We start from the raw sequence: 20,603 nt of genomic DNA, 5'->3' as shown, positions 1-20,603 counted from the left end.
TGCAATGTAATGGCACTGGACCTCACTGCAAAGTAATGCGCTGGACCTCACTGCTAAGTAATGGCACTGGACCTCACTGCTGAGTAATGCCACTGGACCTCACTGCTAAGTAATGCCACTGGGCCTCACTGCTAAGTAATGCCGCTCGACCTCACTGCTAAGTAATGCCGCTGGACCTCATTGCTAAGTAATGCCGCTGGGCCTCACTGCTAAGTAATGCCGCTGGACCTCACTGCTGAGTAATGCCGCTGGGCCTCACTGATAAGTAATACTGCCGGAACTCACTGATAAGTAATACTGCCGGAACTCACTGCTAAGTAATGCCGTCGGACCTCACTGCTAAGTAATGCCGCTGGACCTCATTGCTAAGTAATGCCGCTGGACCTCACTGCTAAGTAATGCCACTGGACCTCACTGCAAAGTAATGCCGCTGGACCTCACTGCTAAGTAATGCCACTGGACCTCACTGCAAAGTAATGCCGCTGGGCCTCACTGCTAAGTAATGCCACTGGACCTCACTGCAAAGTAATGCCGCTGGACCTCACTGCTAAGTAATGCCACTGGACCTCACTGCTAAGTAATGCCGCTGGACCTCACTGCTAAGTAATGCCACTGGACCTCACTGCAAAGTAATGCCGCTGGGCCTCACTGCTAAGTAATGCTGCCGAAACTCACTGCTAAGTCATGCCGCTGGATCTCACTGCTAAGTAATGCCGCTGGACCTCACTCAGCCCTCAGGTCTTTCTGTCTCCCGTTCTTTCCTTGAACCTCTCGGTCTTGCAAACAGGTCGCTTCCTCACCAAATTCCTGGGTTGAATACTCGTTCCGTCCAACTAGTCTCGCTGCTACTCACTGCTTTACATTTCCCAGCTTCTTGCCATTTAAGACGCATTCTAATCTATCTGTTTTGCTGTGTGTTCCAGCTGCTTCAATCGGTGTCTTTTTATCGAGATTAAATATGTAAATTGATAAATTCAGAAATATCAATAACCCCATCATCTACTTGTCGGTGGTGGCAATGGTCTTTGGTTATTTCACCTGTAAGAAAGGCGAAACAAATAAAGGTTGACACTAATGTCCAAAATAAACTTGTCACATTTAAAATGTGTATTGTGAAATTGCCGATTCTTCTTGTAATCGTAAAGGGAATGAAGGAAGGAATCCTGCAATGACATCCCCACCTGGTCAGGAAAGATCCGATTCCCAGGGAGAGCAGGGCCGAGCCGGCTTAACCAGCCTCGCCCCAGGCCTGAGATCCCAGCTCAGTGAATTAAATGCTTCTTACAGAATCACTCTTTAAATGAAATGTGCAAATCTCGAGTAGAATGTGGAATGCAACATCACAAATTGAATGTATCGCTTTAGGAGGCTAATAAATGCAGCGAAACTAGAAATCAATTGAAACGTCTGTGTGTCTCTCTGCACAGATGTTGCCAGAGCTGCTGAGTTTTTCCAGCGTTTACTGCTTTTATTTTTAGAAATCATTTTGTTTGTTCGACTTCATTTGGCTTTACACTCAAAATAAAATAGACACATTTGTACTTCATGTCCAGTAATTTATCTGCTGTAAGAATACTTGTTTTCTTTCTGTGGGTAGCTATTGTTTACTGAAAATAACGCGCCCCAGCGTTCACCCCACCAAACAATAAATATCGTTGCATTTGGTCAGACACTGAATTCTGAAATCTCCACTCAACTCCCAGAAGTAAAATTCGATTGAAACGGCGGCTAAAATCAAACCCAGAAGGTCACAATTCCAGAAGTGCGGCTCTAATTGTGTTTAGGATAGAAAAATAACTGAGTGCATCGTTTTGACAGAATAAATTGAAGCAGATAATGCTGCAAAGATCAGAGTCACTTGAGATACTAACAAATAACCATGATCATAACTCGCCAGGTTAATGGTCATTTATTACTTTGAGATTACAGGATCTGAATGATGTTCACAGACAGGGCAGACAACTCGGAGCTAAGTTTATGAAGCACACTCACGCAATATAATTCAAGTGACAACAACTTCTGTCTGTTTTATCGCCTTTTGAAATTGTATTTTGAGTTGAGTGCTTCATCAAATTCGATTTAAAATTAGCCATTAACATGGGGATCAACTTCGGCGGCCGGGAGGGAAGTGGGGACTTGGATTTAGGACACTTTACACTTAAAAAACAATAAAGAGTAGTCGGTTGCTCAGACCCAAAAATGCAAGTCAATGAAATTCTGGAGAATAGATGGACTCTTTGCAAAATAACTTTGGGAGAGATGGTAATGGTGAAAGGACTTCCGGAGGACTGACTCTTTTCGGTCGAGTAAATTCGTTTTGGTGGTTCCAAAAATATACCAATCATTGTCACCGAAAAGTTCCCCGTTGTCACTGGGGGACTTAAATATCAGCATGAGTGCAAATATTTCGATGGCGTTGCCAGAACTATATCGAACTGTTAGGGATGCTAATTATCAATAAATTGTACTTGTGATCCCCGAGATTTTGGCGGTAAGATGTTAAAACCTGCACCAGAAGGTAAAATACACTTGCAAATAATTTGCTACTGTGGTTACACATGGCAAAGGTCTATATATAAATGCAGGCTTTATAGTATTATCTTACTCCGTGTAGATACCCTCGCTCGGCTTGACGTTAGAATAATATTGCACATGATTTAACTCATTGGACTGACAGCATTGGTATCGTCAGGTTTACTGTGGTGTACACCGATTGTTGGTAACATAAATCATGATCATTTGAATAAATAATCCACATCATTAAATTGTGTGGGAGCTCATGTGATACCACATATTATGTCAGCGATATATTTATTTTTATTTTCTTCCCGTTGTCCTAACTGAGAAGTTGCAGTCCATCACTGAATGATACTTCAGATTTTTTTTCACAGGTTAAGACACGAAGCATCGTGCATCAGGAGAGAAGATACACTTTTCACGTTGTCACATGTATGTAAGACTATAAAGTTTATTTGAACAACGATCGAGATCCTAACCTATTGGCTCAGTTAACTGATGCTGAAACACGTTTTGGGGTTGAAAACTCAAAAAATAATATGGATGGTAGCATTTTCAAAGTTGGAGGATATTTATTAATGCAGGTGACTGCTGAGTATATTCAGCGTCAAATGGCGAGGTCAGTTTTAAACATAACAAGTATTGAACTTGTATGTAGCAATGTGGCGCGATTAGTTTTCCAAAAGTCTTCGACTCCTGGGTTTCAACGTGCACAAATCACCAAAACGTCGGGGCAAAATGCTTCCATGAGTTCTCGTGTGTTTTTATTCCTTTTGTAATCAAACTGTGTCTCGTCAATCGTTAAATAAATGGCATCAGATACAAAAGTGCATATTCAACTCCTTGACATGTGTTCGCAATCATAACTTTGTAAGTAAAATCATACTGAAGACACGCAAAACCTCGAAATCATATTTCTAAAAAAAATAGTGATCACCTTCCCTCTCTTATCAAATTGTATTTTACTCACATTCTCGCTGTTTGTTCAGAATCTTACCAGCATTTCTGAATCTTCATTTCGCCTCTGAAGTGTTTCTCTCTCTTGATAATTTGGCAGTTTAAAATTATCGACACACCTTGTATTAAATCTACTCCAGTTCCAGTAAAACGGGGGTGATAAGTGCCCCCTTATTAGAATCGTGGACCCTGGACACTTCAACCGGCACCTGTGAACCTGCAATCTCAAATTATTCATTTGTCCAATAATACTCACCCCTTTCCTGTCCTATCAAAGGGAATGAGCACACTGCAAATTAATGTAACATTTCCACCTTTTTTAAAGCAAATTTCTGACGAAAGTTCATTGGTTACCAACATCATTTATTTTCTTGTACTGTCTTTCTGTGAGGCATTTAATTTATGGTCCTAAACTCTGGAATGTCAGAACACAGATTAGTTAGTATTCCAGATCGCAGCTCCTTCCAAAGACACAAATATATTGTATTGGTATTTGAGCCATATTTTGGTTTCTCCCCCCCCCCACTGTCCAGCACATCTATAACATTAAAACAGCTGACTATACATTCCAATGAGATTTTACTAAGCTGGTGGAAAGTGTTCAGGCCGATTTGATCCTGAGGCCAATTATTTGCTCTCTCTCTCTGATATAGTTTAAAATGGATACTTAATAGATCTGTGATGTATCTGTAAGTGGACAAATCTGCCGCCTTTTGAACCTTGTGTGACTAGGTGTCTTCCACGATTCCTGTCTGAGTCATTTCTGCAGAACCAGTAAACCTTCCAAAAGCTGTTTTTTTTTTAAGTTTCTGAATGTGATTAATGCTTTTGGTATCAGGAGCATTGAGGTTAAAGTGCGAGAAGGTTGGGATAGAGGGGAGAAAGCTTCTCAAACAATACTTGGTTGAATATGCAGCTCTCGGTCGGGTCGCCCCTGTCTCCTTATCTTTTTAAATGCAAATCTTTGGCAGTACGAATTAGTTGACGTCACCTGCCTTTAGTTTGCCATTACTAATACAAGTTGTAAACAATCGTTAATCATGTGGGACACGGGCGGATCGTCCTGATCGCTTTGGAGAGTCACTGCTAAAGGGCAAACCAGGAAAAAGGGTCCCGAAAGTAAAAATCTGGATTTTTCCAAAGCAGTATGCCGATTGCGCCCTGTCGCCAACATGTACGTGAGCTATCTTTTGGATAAGGATATGAGCATGTACTCCGGATCCGTCAGGCATTCTGGCATCAACCTGGCGGCTCAGAATTTCGTAAGCCCGCCCCAATACGCGGACTATACTGGTTACCATGTACCCGGGGTGAACTTGGACAGCCATCCGCAATCTTCAGGATCCTGGCCTTCTCCTTATGGCCCTTCCCGGGAGGACTGGGGTGCTTACGCGGCACCTACCAACACGGTCCACGCCATCAACACTTCACCGGGGACTATGACTTACACCCCTACAGATTATAACTCGGTACAGGCCCAGGCATCTGCTGCCATACAGCCTTTAAACAATAACCTTTTGGAACCGCATTCTCCCAACAGCCAAAGGCGCAACCCTTACCAGTGGATGAGGAAACCAAACCAACAGCTATCAGCTACCGGTAAGATTGTGTGTCCTAAAGCCTCCCCAAAGCTGAAGGTGATAGAGGGAGTGCTGCCAAGTTGGTTCATTTCACGACCAGACTCGCTTCACCTCACCCCATAGCGTAACCGTGCGAAAAGCGGGGCTTGCATGCATTTCTGCTGCCAAGATTCGCTGCAGCTGAAGTGAAAGGTTTGCTGCCATTGTTGAGAATAGCCCAATCCTTAAAACAAAGGCCACGGAGAGTTAGCTCCAGAATTGTCATCACATTACATTTTGTTTTCTATACACAAAATATGAAGGAAAACGGTCTGATTATTCTTCTAATTTATATTGTGCAGAAGGAAATCGGAGGTAAAATGTGCTTGTAAAATCCCCACTGCCGCAATCTCAACCGCGTCTTGAGAAATTGATTGCTCTTTACGTTTTACAGACATGTACAAATAAATATGACTGACTCTGGGTTCATTCCCAAAAATAATGTAAAATAATTTCATTTTAAAGCTCAGTAAGTGAAACACTTTTATTGTAAAACTCGGGAAGAGTAGACAACCCGTCCCTTGTTAAAATTCTTTGTCTAATAAGCAGTATTCTGTTTTAAACACAACCTTCTTACCTTTAAGGGAACACCCATCAGAACCGTAAAGGGGATCCAGATGTCGACAGCCAATGTACCAACAATATGTACCAATCATCTATTTATAGTATGTATTATTCACTGTCAAAGTGTCAGGGAATTCCGCTTAAACACTAATAAATGAGGAGGTGATACCTTGTTAGAATGCTTTCCATAATGCTGTGTGAAAGAGCAGTCCCATGTATACATTGTGCTGCAGCATTTCTTATCGTTCTCGTGTGGACACTGGTTGTAACAGATCAGTGTAATAGCATCATTATTAATGTAGAAATAAATGACAGTATATTTGTAACGCAGTTTTGTGGCTGCCATTCCGTCTGCTTTCTTTCACCTTAATTCATTCATTAACAATCCTGATAACGGTCTTAAAATGTGGAGACATGCTTCAATTGCAATAATTCCAAACCCTGTTATCGACATTCGAAGATTTTATAACCAATTTCGGCCATATAAATCACTGAGTAGTGTCGTCTGACAATTGTTTCTGTGTCATTAAGCAAATACTTTTATTAGTACCCGCTATTTTTCAAGCATTAAACAACTGTATACTTTTATGAATAGCCGACCTGAACGCTAGTTACCACTTGTATAGTGTACTGTAACTTAGAATGGGTTCTGCACCGCCTCAGCACTACAGCCTTCCCCACCCCCAGCCCAGCCCTCCCGCTCACCAAGAAGTAACATTAATTTTCACAAAATAATTTCTATAAACCACTCTCAGAATCAACGAAGTTTCCGCTTATCCCGGCTTGTGTATCAACATTAAAGTAATGACTTCGCTCTTATTAACTCTCCAACCACTACCCCAAGCGGGTACTATTCGAGTTATCTGACTTTGCAGGAGGAGGTATCTGGGCTTGGTTAAGATTTAACAGCATTGATTTAACCTCGAGATAGATTCGGAGAAAAATTACTGATTGCAAAATCTATATTTCTCAAAGCCAGCTGTTTCCCGAGCTCTATTTTCGACGGTTAGAAGTGAAGGCCTGTTGCACCTTTGGTTTGCAATGTCCTCCAGTCTCCTTGGTCAAGGAGAAGAGAAAGATGTCGGCTCTTGGAATAGGTCAAATGCGAAAACTGAAATGGTAAAAGGAGGTGACACGACCAGGCGCCGCTCTTAGTTGTAATGTAGATTTATTTTAGCCTGAAGACTTGCATGGAGCCCAGATCGCTTTTAATTTATTTATGCTGCTTCCCTTTCTTCAGACTGCAGGCTGATGGTTGATCTCTTATGTGACAGGGCCTTTCAAAGTTGAGTGCTTTGATATACACCTTTCTCTGTCAGTCCCAGCCCATTGTTCCCGTCCAGCTCCCGGAAAAGGGTGGCCAGTTTCACAGCAAATAAAGAATTTTGACATTGCTGCATGATGCCCATTTAGTTCCCAGGCCATCACAGAACAATACATGTTACTCATTCCGACTAACGAAGCGTTATCCGTGACATACATATATGTCATTGAGCTCCAAAACAAATCCTAATTTCTATGATATCATGGTATAAATTCAATTAAATTTCTCTTTATTGTCCACAGGATAATAATTTCGGGTACATCACTCGTTCATTTAAAACTTACATACGCATGAGTAATAATGATAAAGAACATTACCCTATTGCAGAGGTCTAAACTTTCATTAAAATGTATCAAAAACTATTTAAAATAATCGGTCAGTGAGTGCACATCCTCATCCATACATCAAACCCTTGTTAATCCCGTGCCTGTTAATTTCCCAGTAGATGTTAGTGATCCAAATTCAGAATAATCGTTCTGAAAAGAGACACAACTCGGTATTAAAATTTCGAAACTGCAACAGTTTGAATTGAAGATTATCTTCAATTTACTAAGTACTTCTGAGTAAAATAAAATAAATGCTAAGAATAAGGTTACTCCTTAACCGCAATGCACATTTAGAACTTGGAACTTGTTCAAGCTCCAAATAGTGTATTTTTAAAAGTGTGTTTTTAAAATTTTATTTTTATCAAGCTTATACAGAATTAAGTTTTGGGTAAAGGCAAAGAAAAATATAATCCAGAATCCGGTGCCGTTCCCAATGGGGTCTGTGATCCTTCCATTCAATACCTAGGGAATATTGGCGTAGTTCTTGCTCTCCGAGATAAGCCATGTGTTTTTAGATGATTAATGTGTCTTTTTAAAAGTACATTTGTCAGATCATTTTTTTTTTGCATTCTGAAAATGCCTGCATGCTCGCCCCCGCCCCAGTACCCAATCTTGATCTTTGATGAAGGGTTCCCATTGAAATTCTTTCGCATTCTTTTAAGAACGGGGTTTTAAATGTAAATGTACTGAGGCTGGTGATGAAAGCTTTTTGCCGCCATTTGCTCAAGAGTGGTAATTCAAACAGAATGGGTTTGTTATTCCATCAGTGAAAAATTCCCTTTGATAAGATCGCCTTGTAGTGCATTGTTTCAGCCGTGTTCCCCTTTAAACAGCTGTATACAGATTCCCCAGATCAGACATGTTTCTTTGCGGGGTGCTTTTGTTGTGGTTTGCAGCGTGTTACCTGAACAAAGCCAGCCTGCCAGCAGTGAACATCTAACCACAGGGGGGGAAAAGAGACCGAGCCGGAATGATACCGGACTCTAATCACGGCGAAAATAAATAAACCCGCGTAATTATTAAATCCGGGTTGTAATCCGCCAATGCAACAACTTGCATCTATACAGTGTTTTTAAATAGTTTCCATCCTGGCACACCAGCACTGCTGCGCCTCAAGCAGTTCACCTGTTTGTCTTGTACTGGCATTGCCATTGGGAAGATTCGATGTTAGGAACCTTGCCTTAGGTCTCAGGAGGGCGGCCTCGCTGTCACTTGCCTTTTGCAAGAGGTGAACATTCCCCGAAGGCTCAAATGCCTCCTTTCCCGTTGTAAAATGTGTTTTGCGAGTTCCCTTAATGTTGAGATAAACGGGAACATGTTTGTATACTTTACCAAAATGTTTACGAACCAATGCCCTCCCCCCTCCCCCCTCTCCCCCCCCCCCCCCCCTCTCCCCCCCCCCCCCCCCCCCCACACACACACACACACAGGGCGGCACGGTGGCACTGCTGCCTCACAGCGCCAGGAAGCCGGGTTCAATTCCGGCCTTGGGCCACTGTCTGTGCGGAGTCTGTACGTTCTCCCCGTGTCTGCGTGGGTTTCCTCCAGGTGCTCCGGTTTCCTCCCACAGTTCAAAGATGTGCAGGTTAGCTGGATTAGCCATGATAAATTGCTCCTTCGTGTCCCAGGATGTGCAGGTTAGGCTACGGGTATACGGCGGGGTGAACGGGGAGTGAACATGGTCGAGTGCTCATCCAAAGGGTCGGTGCAGACTCGTTGGGCCGAATGGCCCCCTTCTGCAATTTAGGGATGATTCTATGAACGTGCCGCTATGAAACCAATGAACTAGATTATTGGCAACCCTTGGCGTTCTTTTCCTTGGTTGTGGGTCGATCAGTTATTTCGCATAGCTCTTGATATTACTTCAAACTAGCCTGTCTTTGACATAAAACCCATGGAATTCATATCTCCCCACGCATAGATTATTGATTAACACAAGCAGTTTCTGCTATGAAATCTCAAGCTGAGGTTTGGCCTTGTGTGGTATTCCACTTTCGCTCTCGGTTTATGAATAAGAGCGTCGAAATCGCATAGTCATTGTGAAATACATCAATCTGAGTTAGTTTAAATACTTCGCGTTGGGGTGGGGGTGCGGGGGGGGGGTGCGGGGGCAGGTCTTTCCAATCTTGCCTCAGACCCTTTAATCATGGTGACTCGGGATTTTCCGACCTTCTCCGTCGGTGTGATATCCTTCATTCTAAAACAAGGACAGACCATGTCAGAGGGCCCAGCAAGTAACCAGAAAAGTCCAGGCCGGAAGATGCACCTTGGGGGGGGGGGGGGGGGGTGGGGGGGGGTAAAGGGTCGAGATCCATCTCTAACTAGAAACGGTCCTGATTTAAGGGAACTAAACACCTTCCAAGTCTGCGAGAAAATGAGGCGGGAATCGTTTGATGCAATAGCTTCACTGCACTTTTCTAAGGATAATTTGATCAGGGACAAAATATGATATAGAAATGCAGGGCAAGGCAATTTCAAGTAGACATATTAGAAAGTCGGTGCTGGGCAGTAGAATATAGTTGGGTAAAGACGCATAAGGCGACAGAAAAAAAGAATTATAATTTCAGTTGCACAATTAAACCAGACAGACACACTTCGAATGGTCTGGCCCCTGGCGATTCGCAACTTTATAGCACTCTGTAGGTCAAACGGGGCGGCTCCTGCATTTTCTGCCCTGGTTATGCATTTGGTTCAGCTATCGATTGACCTCATGTAACCTTTTAATCTAATTTGCAAGGACGTGGTTTTGTTTCCTTTTGTGTTTTGTTTTTGAGCCTTTTCAAATTAATCGCCTTTATATACAGCAACTCTGAAAATAAACATTTAACCCTACATGAGGTATATGCTAATATCACGGACCCAGTTATTACGGAAGGCATTGGCATTCATGTAGCTATCATGGTTTGTCGGAAGTTGTTTTCGGATGAGCTCGTCATCAAGTCAACATGAGAAACTAAATTACTGCACTTCCAATAATATTTATCTGATGCTAACCATCTAATTAACTGCAATAAGTATTCAATTTTAGACCTCATTAACAGTTCAATTGTTTCACCAATCCGAGAGACTCGACATCACAATAATATATAATTTATTTAGCGTTTATTACACGGGCTTCTTACTCCTTTTATCTTGCAGATAAAACGAGAACAAAGGACAAATATCGGGTGGTGTATACAGATCACCAGAGACTGGAGCTGGAGAAGGAGTTTCATTACAGCCGCTACATCACTATCCGGCGCAAAGCGGAGCTGGCAGCTAATCTGGGGCTGTCTGAGAGACAGGTCAGTCACAGAGTTAAAACCGCGCCCCTTCACCCGGCATCAAGTCAAGGAGCTGCCACTTAGTCGCGTTCACAGCATTTTCAGAGTGCCTTGCATATTTCACCGTGGCAGTAATATCTAGGCCCACATCTTTTCCATTTCTGATCGAGAGGATGGATGAATCTGTAAACCGCGGGAAAGTCTGAAAATGAGCTCTTCCAAACCAATGTCCTCCGATGATAAATATGTAGTGTGACGCTCATTGGTGGGTCCAGTCCTGTAATGTCTCTGAATAAACCTTGAAGTGCGGGGTTCTTTAACAGGTGGCAGTTAGTCAGGGGATGCCCTTTCAAACTTGGAGTTACAACAAGAGGGAGTAAATTTCTAAACATTTCATCTCGATCGGGGCAGCCAGTGTTTGAGATTTCACATCAGTGGGCCCAGCACTAAGGTTAGGGAGATCAACAGCAAAGCGTGTCTGCCATCACGGACCCTGTGTGATACATGACGAGCACATCTGGCGAGTTTTAATTTGCACTTGTGATTTCACAATTTTTTTTTAAAAAAAAGCTAATTTAGTCAAATGAAGATTAATTCCGCAATGTCACTTGTCAAGTCTAATGTGGTGTCAGGGAACACCTGGGCCACATTACCAATAGAAATACAATCCATAACAAAATATGAATCACAGTCCATCCGATTCCAGTGAGGTGCACCAACTAATGGAAATGATCCAATTCCATCACACTTCTAACAGATGTCCTTGCTTCCCCACCTTGTTTTTGACACCACTTGACTTCCAAACCCAAACTGCCTGATTCCTTAAGAGCGCAACAACCACCCGCTGTGTCACTTCTTATGCGGTAACTTACCTGATCTGTGTACTTTCCCAAGGGTCATTTAATCAGGGGCAAACTATCCGATAGAAGTGTAGAGCAATTTCCAATGTAAGTATTAGAAAGCACAGGTAGCTAAAAATAATTGAATGCGCAGGTTTCTCTGGGGGGATAAAAATAAAGACCGGTTCCAATGAAGGTTTATTCGTTGTTGTTATTCGATTATTAGGGTAAAGAGTTCAGTCATAAAAAACATCAGAAATTATAATTTGCATATACATAACAATGCTCTTCAAATTAGAAAAATGTATTTAGTTGGTGTTCCTTTTGTCATTTCTGTCGTCCTAACGCCTGTGTGTACCCGCGGGACAGTGTGAAGGGGAACGGAGTTTACGGTACTGTAATTGAGTTATTTTTCATTTGACTCGTTCAGGTGAAGATCTGGTTTCAGAACAGAAGAGCAAAAGAGCGAAAACTGACGAAGAAAAAGTTACAGCAACAGCAGCAGCCTCAGCAAGGGCCAGCCCAACTCAGCCCAGTTCCTCCTGGGACAGCCGCTTCTCTGTCGGTCACCAGCGGCGGTGTGCTGACTGCCAGCGGAGGGGTGCTACCCGGCACCGTCCCTCAATGATCACCCTTCAGACTTTCCGATGCAGAAAGAGATAGGGGGTGGGTTGTGGGGGTGTGAACCGGTCAAGCGCGGAGCTCCAGGATTCCACAGTGCGGGAGAAGACTTTTTTTTACAGCACTCCAGGAATACATTATGGAAACATTGGACATTTAAAAAAAAAATCTGACAACGTTTGGACATTTTATTCCAGACTTCAACAAGCAGCTATGAGATTCTGAAGATTTGCCACGGGTATACCGACAATGTGAACCGATTGTAACTTGGATATTTTCCCCCTGAGTGTTTTGAGGCCATAAAACAGAGACACGCTTCGTTCAATATAGTTGTCAACTGTTGGGTTATTGGGTCACAGAAACACGAGCAGTTGTATTTCGGTATTTCAAATGTGAACCCCCTTCCTCCCCAGACTTGCTCCCGAATGGGATTGTCCTTATTTCAATTGTTTTTTCTCTCTCTCCAGCTTTCTATGTATATAAATTCCATATTTTCCCTATCAAAGACACTTTTGTAAATCTAATACACTAGTGCGAAACAGATTAGTTTATTGCGATGTAGATTTTAACGTTTGAATTCCGAATTACAGAATCTGATTTATTTTACGAGATGTTGGGAAGTTAATTGTAATTTTGCAGTACTGTTTTATACGGGGGTGGGAGGTCACATTCTTGTTGCTGTGATGGCTCTAGGGTATTGATGCAGTAAATCATCCATTTTGGCCGCATTTGGAAAGAGAGGAAAGCACTTTCACAGAAGTTAATGGATTGTTTTTTACAGTAGTGATCTCACCCACAATTGCTTAACGATCTGCTAATGCTGCATCTATACTGCATAAAAACATCCATAACGTTGAAGCTTTTTCGAAAATTGCAGTTATAATGCCCTGGCAATTAGCCCTGTGTGTAGAATGTGGGAGGCCTCCCTGCCAGTTGCCATATTATTTGGCAGCATTACACTCCAATCTTAATTTTCATTGAATACCAAAGATGAACGGTACACCTGTGTTATAAATACAATAACTGTTATTTTGTCCAAAAACCTGCAAGTCTGCATTTAGCTTGTGTTTCCATTATTTCATGATAAATTAAAAATACAGATTTAGATAAAAATTTAATTTGATACAAATTGACACGTTGAGTCTTTAACCTTTATGCCTATTGGTGTGAGTGTTTGCAAGGGTCGAATTGGTCACCCTATCACATTGTTCATTGTACTGGAAAACGTACTTTGATACTTCCTACTTGCTATCGAATAAATAGAGGTAGATAATTGATCTTATTGCCGATGAGTTGCCTGGCGTTGCTATGCGTTGCTGTGAAACGGCAGACCATAAACTGTGTTTGGTGGCAAACCTGAGCAGGAGGGTTGTTTATACAATGGCTACAGGGCAAAAGTCAGCATTGTTCTGCTGGGGAAGATTAAAAGTTTGCAAAAGAGTCAGGCAACAAAACATGCGCCAGTGAAACTCCTGCTTCTCTACTTGGAAGACCAGCAGCCTGAAATATAAAGCGGCACATTAACTCTTCTCTAGTAATGAGACGCTTACTGATCAATTCAGGAGAAATAAAATGGCAACATTGAATGGTGCCACAGTGAAAGCAATGGAGTTGATACGGTGCGACGGCGGGATGTAGGAACATACATGTAAACATCCAAGACCAGCACATTTGAAAAATATCAATGCAAAGTTCTTGCGAGTTAAACATGTTATGCAAAAGCACCAAATTCTAAACAGATGTTTTCTAAAACTAATTGTTGCCACTTATCGAATGAGCCTGAGAAACATTGGAATAATCCAGAAATTTAAAAACAAAATCAGACCTTTCTGTCGGGGAAAAAGTGCATTTCATTTGCCCCATTAATAACCTGTTCAATGTTTATGAGGGGCTACGTGACCTAGCCCAGCATTCATTCAGTCAGGGCTCTTCGCCAATTTTTGACTTTCATCCAAACAAAACGTCAGTTTATAGTCCTTACACATCCCAACCACTTCACCAATTTAACTTCACACGGATTAAAAAAGATTCATACTGTGAGATTAAATAAATTAATTTGTACACCCTGACATCAAAGTAGTGAATGATAGGCACACTACTCTCAGTGGCCAGCCAACTTGGTCAAATAACCCAGAAAATGTTGCGATATACTGAAGCACAAATACAGAAGCATAAATACCCCGCACCCCCCACGGGCTATGGGAAGAGCTCCCTCCGTTTGCATTGCAAGTTCACTGTTGCTGTTTGCGTCCTGACTCAGCGGCAACGCGCTGTGCGAGCCTTTGAGAACCTTGTCATTTCCAAACATTCACCTCTTGGGATGGCACTCTGCACCTGCAAATATGCACACACACAGGCATCTCTCCCAGCCAAGAGCAGTTGTGAAAGTTCCAGCCAGGCAAAAGCGAGGCAATATACGTCAGTGGGATAGTTAGTTGCCTGGCTGCTCCCGGAGAGCAGAGATTTATATCCCACGAGGAGCTCCAGCAAGTACACCCTCGGGATCCTGTGCTCAGTTTTGGGCAACACACACCAGGAACTGGAAAGGATTTTTTTAAAATCGGAAGTGGTATCGAACCGAGCAATCCTAAATCTAAAAGGCAGGACCAGCTGTGCGGAGAAACAGAAAAATTAAGAGTTTTGCAGTCAGAAGGTGGTTCAGGGACATGTAAGAATGCTGGGACATAAAGGACAAGCGGGAAATGAATGAAAAGAAAGACAATGCTTTACTCAAAAGATCACTTGTTTGGAATAATTTGTAAAATAAAGTAATGGCGGCTAAATACATTGGTTTGAAATATAATTGATAAAGGGGAAATGCCCTAAATATTGATGTAGCTCACTCAGACATCGCTTCCCAATCAAATAGCTGCCTCTCCGACCCACACACAGCAAAACATTCAAGCTTGGGCTGCTAAGTGGTAATAACATTCATTCACGTCAATGCCAGGCCAGCACCATCCCTGAGGAGAGCTGATATAAACTCCTCTCCCTGACATTCAATGGTATTCCCATCACCGAATCGTCCACCATCAACACCCGAAGGGTCACATTGGCCAGAAACCTGACAGGATAAGCCACCTAAATACTCAGGCTAAGAGGCTGGATATTCTGTGGAGTATGACTCCTTGACTCCCCAAAGCCCATCCACCATCTACAAGGAGCAAGTCAGGAGTGTGATGGAATACTCTCCACTTGCCTGGATGAGTACAGCTCCAGAAACGCTCAAGAAGCTCAACACCATCCAGGACAAAGCAACTTGTTTGATTGACCCTCCCCGCCATCCACTATTTTAAACATTTACTCCCTCCACCACCGACATAGAGTGGGCTCAGTGTATCACATATAGAGATGCAGCAACTTGCCATTGTATCTCCGCCAGCACCTTCTAAACCCGTCGCTTCTACCCCTTAGAAGAACAAGGACAACACGCACATGGGAATACCACCAGCAGTAAGTTCCCCTCCAGGTCACCACCATCCTGACTCTGAACTTTATCATAGTTCCTCCTTCATTGTCACTGGGTTCTGGAAGTCTCCCCTTAACATCATAGTGGGCGTACTACAGTGGTCCAAGAAGGCAGCTCACTACTACTTTCCCAAGTACAAATGTGGACCTTGCCAACGTTGCCACTTGGGATGAATATATACATAATTAAAAAAGCAGAATACTGCAGATGCTGGAAATCTGAAATAAAAACAGAAAATGCTGGATGAAGTCAGCTTGTCTGGTAACATTTGTGGAGAGAAATAAAGTTAATATTTTGGATCTAAATTATCCTTCTACAGATTCTGGGAAATGTAAGAATACTGGAACAGAGAGGATAAATGAGAAATGAATGAAAATAAAGACATGGCTCGACTGAAGAGGCCACTTCTTTGAAATAATTTGTAAAATGAAGTTGTCTGCAAAATATTGGAGTTTGAAATATAATTGATATCAGAAAATTCTGCAGAAGGATTATTTAGATCTGAAACATTAACTGCCTTTCTCTCTCCACAGATGTTGCCAGATCTGCTGAGTTTATCCAGCATTTCCTGTATTTATGTATAAATCTTGAATTGTTTATTCGCAATTGCAATCCTTTGTAATTTTTAATTTTTGGTAGTTTAATTCGAAACTAAACAAAATAAATTTGCAGCTGGAACATGATTCGTTTACATAATCATTTTCTGATCGACGTGAGGAACATTTCAGACGATTTGATGTTTGAGGCTTGTAGACCATAATGTCAAAGTGAATAACTAACGCTCTGGCAAGAAAGGAGGAAGTGAATTGGAGTGCAATGAGCACAATTGAGATTTGTAAATAAAATTAGATTCCAGTGACATGAATTGGAGAACAATAAAGACTGATGAAAATGTATTCTCATCTAACCCGGCACGGGAGAGATTATTTTATCAAAAACATTTTTTTTCAATAAATGGAGAGTACCCAATTCATTTTTTCCAATTAAGGGGTAATTTAGCGTGGCCAATCCACCTAGCTTGCACATCTTTGGGTGGTGGGGGCGAAACCCACGCAAACACGGGGAGAACGGGCAAACTCCGCACGGACAGTGACCCAGAGCCGGGATCGAACCTGGGACCTCGGCGCCTTGAGGCAGCAGGGCTAACCCACTGCACCACCGTGCTGCCCACGGGAGAGACTATTCATTATCCATTCAAATTGGTTCATGCCACAATCACTTTTAAACCACACGAGGAGTAATTAATTGCTTCCTCAAAAATCAGAAAATGCCTTCATGTCACAGAAGGCTCTTCTGACAGGGATGGGAGCATAGGCCAGAATTCTCAAACTCCTGTGCGGTCTGGATATATCTAAATTCATCTAAATTCAGTTTTGACAAAGAGCCATCCAGACTCAAACGTTTGCTCTCTTTTCCCCCCACAGATGCTGTCAGACCTGCTGAGATTGTCCAGTATCTTTTGTTTATGTTTCAGATTCCAGCATCCACAATAATTTGCTTTTTATCTAAATTCATATTCTGTTTGTTACACTGAAACTTCCAGTCTGGCTTCCCTTTGGCCTACTTCCATTAGCATCAACTTACTTCCGGTATGGGTCACTTGAAAACAGTAACCACGTGGCCAGCCAGGCAGTTTGGGGAAATGAATGGTCTTGGGCTCTTCCCTAATAATATCCTCCCGTCTAATGACAGCGCCTCATTATTTCCAGCTGCTTGTAAGTGAACCTTTCTGGTGACATTAGTTGGCCGAAATATGCCACAATTTGCTAAACCTGACATTAAGCTGCTGACCTTTTCGCAGAAGCAAATTCCTTTTGGGAAATATTGATTCCGTTGCTTATCACAGGACCGCTAAGATCTTAAACAGTTTCCATTTCTGTGTGTGCCAGAATTCATTTCAGTGAAACAGGAATGTCATCTAGGTTCACTTGTTAATATGACACTGAGTATGAGCTGGCTCATTAAGGATTTAAAAGGCAGCAGCCCGTTAAGTTATTGCTCTTCCTGTTACAGTCATTAATATTGCATTACAGTCAGTACGGCAACGTTCTCTGTGTACTTTCCTGGGAATAAGCATTATTTACAATGCAACTTTAAGGGACCATGGAAGATTTCGGGTGCCGGCGTCGTAATCAATTTTCAAGTATTGATTATTATAAAATTCAAGCGTGCAAATATTGGTTCAGATTGCATTAGGAATGTTTGAAAAGGTCATTCAGTCAACTCCTTTGGCGGACCCCTTCCATACCTGCGGTACATTCTTCCAAATGTTTGAGTTATTTTCTAATCTAAACCCAGGTGGAAACCTCTCCGGCCATCAGTTGTCTGCGTCAGTTCTATCCAACAGGTGGCAGTATGGCATCGTATTTATCTCATGGGCCTCCCGGGGTAAGGTCGATCTTTGCTTATCCGTAATTCCTGTATAATTATTAACACCAGTTCACCCATTATAAATGTTCGGTGCTGTTTCTTGCCAAACAGTGAATTTATGTTGGCCATCTCACCAATTTGGGGATTTGGTGTTAGTTGTGGCTCCATTGGTGCCACTCTGCCTTGTCAATCAAACAGCAGGGGGTTCGAGTCCCAGCCCAGAGTTTTAAGCACAAAAATCTCAGCTAACATTCTAGGACCGTACTAAGGTCTTTTAGATTAAACATTAACCCGAGGTCCCGTGTGCTCTCTCAGTTGGATATAAAAAATTCAGCAGCAGTGTTTTTAAGCAGAGCAGGGGAATTAAACCCATTGTCCAGAGCCAATATTTATCAATACCACTATCAATAATCTAACTTCAATCAATATCACTGAACACAAAAGTAGCTGGTCATTGTCATATTGCTTGTTGTGTTTAAACTAATTTTTCTTAACAAACAATTTTAATGAGGTATTTTTTGGCATTACAAACAACAGTATAAAAACAGTGTACAAAGAACAATAAACATATTGCAAACACCGACACCCATCCCTCCAAGACCCGCCTATTGAACTCTCTATTCTATGCTACCCTAGCGCCCCCCCCCCCCCTGCTGACGATTAATTCTCCCCAACGAAGTTGATGAATGGTTGCCACCTCAGGCGGACCCTACCACTGACCCTCTCAAGGCCAACTTAATCTTCGCCAGGCTGAGAAAGCTTGCCATGTCGGTTAACCAGGCCTCCGACTCCGGGGGCTTTGAACCCACCAAGCTAATAATATCCGTCTCCGGGCTACCAGGGAGGCAAAGGCCAGAACATCTGTCTCTTTCTCCTCCTGGACTCCCGGATCTTCCAACACCCCAAAAATTGCCACCCCTGGACTCATTGCCACCCTTGTTTTCAATACTCTGGACATGACGTCCGCAAATCCCTGCCAATATCCCCAAAGTTTTGGACACAACCAGAACATGTGAACATGGTTCGCTGGTCCTCCCGCACATTTTACACACCTGTCCTCCACCCCAAAGAATCTACTCATCCGGGCCACTGTCATGTGGGCCTGGTGGACCACCTTGAATTGGATCAAGCTGAGCCTGGCGCATGTAGTGGTCACGTTGACTCTGCTCAACGCGTCCGCCCATAAGCCGACCTCCATCTCTCCCCCAAGCTCCTCCTCCTCCCACTTACACTTCAGCTCCTCGGTCTGCATCTCCTCCGCCCCCATTAGTTCTTTGTAGATGTCCGAGACACTCCCCTCTCCCACCCATCCCTTAGACACTACCCTATCCTGGATCCCCCTTAGTGGCAGGAGTGGGAAGGATGATACCTGCCTGCGCAGAAAGTCCCGCACCTGTAAATATCTGACGTTCCCTCTTGCTAACCCAAACTTCTCCTCCAGCGTCCTCAAGCTAGGGAAGCTCCCTTCCAGGAACAGGTCCCCCATCCTCTTAATTCCCGCCCTTCGCCATACTCGAAACCCCCTATCCAGGCTCCCTGGGGCAAACCGGTGGTTGTCACATATTGGGGCCCAAACCGATGCTCCCACTGCTCCAACGTATCTCCTCCACTGATCCCAGATCCTCAAGGCCGCCACCACCACAGGACTGGTGGAATATCTCGCCGGCAGGAACGGCAGAGGTGCCATTATCAAAGCCCCCAAGCTGGTGCCCCTACATGAAGCTGCCGCCATCCGCTCCCAAACCGACCCCGCCCCCACCACCCACTTCCTTATCATAGCAATATTGGCTGCCCAGTAATAATTACTGAAGTTTGGCAGGGCAAGCCCCCCTCCCCCGATTCCTCTCGAGCATCACCTTCTTCACCCACGGGGACTTACCCACCCAGACAAAGCCCAAAATGATTTTATTAATCCTCTTAAAAAAGGACCGCGGGATGGAAATTGGGAGGCATTGGAATACAAATACAAATCTTGGTAGGACCGTCATCTTAACCGTCTGCACCCTCACAGCCAGCGTCAGCGGTAGCGCATCCCATCTCCGAAACTCGCCCCTCATCTGCTCGACCAACCGGGACAAGTTCAGCTTGTGTATCCGGCCCCAGTTGCGCGCCACTTGTATTCCTAGGTACCTAAAACTGTCCCCCACTAACCTAAACGGTAGCTCCCCCAGCCGACCCTCCTGACCTCTTGCCTGGACTACAAATATCTCGCTCTTTGTCATGTTCAGTTTATATCCCGAAAACAGGCCAAATTCCCCCAAAGTCGCCATGATCTCACCCATCCCTGCCGCAGGATCTGCTGCATATAAGAGCAGGTCGTCCACGTACAGCGAGACCCTATGTTCCAGCCCCCCCCCCCCGCCGAACCAGCCCCTTCCAGCCCCTTGACGCTCTCAGAGCAATTGCCCGCGGCTCTATGGCTAATGCAAACAGCAGTGGGGAGTGGGGGCATCCCTGTCTTGTCCCCCGGTGCAGTCTAAAATAGTCTGAGGTCATCCTATTCAACCTTACACTAACCTCTGGGGCCTGGTACAACAGCCTAACCCAGTCGGTACAGCCCCTACCGAACCCAAACCGTCCTAGCACCTCCCATAAATAGTCCCACTCCACCCTGTCAAACGCCTTTTCCGCATCCATTGCCACAACTACCTCAACCTCCCTACTCTCCGAGGGAATCATAATCACGTTGAGCAGCCTTCTTATATTGGCCACCAACTACCTGCCCTTGACAAAC

General features: G+C 43.5%; 1 protein-coding gene across 2 annotated transcripts; it reads left to right on the top strand.

Annotated features, from left to right (window-relative positions):
• Positions 1 to 4,424: 4,424 nt before the first annotated feature.
• On the top strand, positions 4,425 to 13,312 carry LOC140391901 (homeobox protein CDX-1-like). Of its 2 annotated transcripts, XM_072476939.1 has the most exons (4): positions 4,425 to 5,073; positions 5,678 to 5,758; positions 10,446 to 10,591; positions 11,840 to 13,312. In XM_072476939.1, the coding sequence occupies exons 1-4, from the start codon at positions 4,647 to 4,649 to the stop codon at positions 12,035 to 12,037; spliced, it is 852 nt and encodes a 283-aa protein (XP_072333040.1). In that variant the 5' UTR covers positions 4,425 to 4,646; the 3' UTR covers positions 12,038 to 13,312. The 2 variants fall into 2 exon arrangements, with proteins under 2 accessions (XP_072333040.1, XP_072333041.1); XM_072476940.1 differs by lacking the exon at positions 5,678 to 5,758 and having other exon boundaries at positions 4,477 to 5,073.
• The last annotated feature ends 7,291 nt before the right edge of the window (positions 13,313 to 20,603 follow it).

The sequence above is a fragment of the Scyliorhinus torazame genome, chromosome 15 (assembly GCF_047496885.1).
Source record: "Scyliorhinus torazame isolate Kashiwa2021f chromosome 15, sScyTor2.1, whole genome shotgun sequence".
In the NCBI taxonomy this organism is placed as follows: Eukaryota; Metazoa; Chordata; class Chondrichthyes; order Carcharhiniformes; family Scyliorhinidae; genus Scyliorhinus; species Scyliorhinus torazame.
The sequence above is the reverse complement of the archived record's forward strand: the minus strand, read 5'-3'. Positions and strand labels throughout refer to the sequence as shown.

What these genes read in the sequence shown, in the direction of transcription:
- LOC140391901 (XM_072476939.1), top strand. Translation starts at nt 4,647, where the DNA reads ATGTACGTGAGCTATCTTTTGGATAAGGATATGAGCATGTACTCCGGA. An exon ending in CCAACAGCTATCAGCTACCG is followed by an intron (nt 5,074 to 5,677) that starts GTAAGATTGTGT and finishes CTTACCTTTAAG; the next exon opens with GGAACACCCATCAGAACCGT. An exon ending in TGGGGCTGTCTGAGAGACAG is followed by an intron (nt 10,592 to 11,839) that starts GTCAGTCACAGA and finishes TGACTCGTTCAG; the next exon opens with GTGAAGATCTGGTTTCAGAA.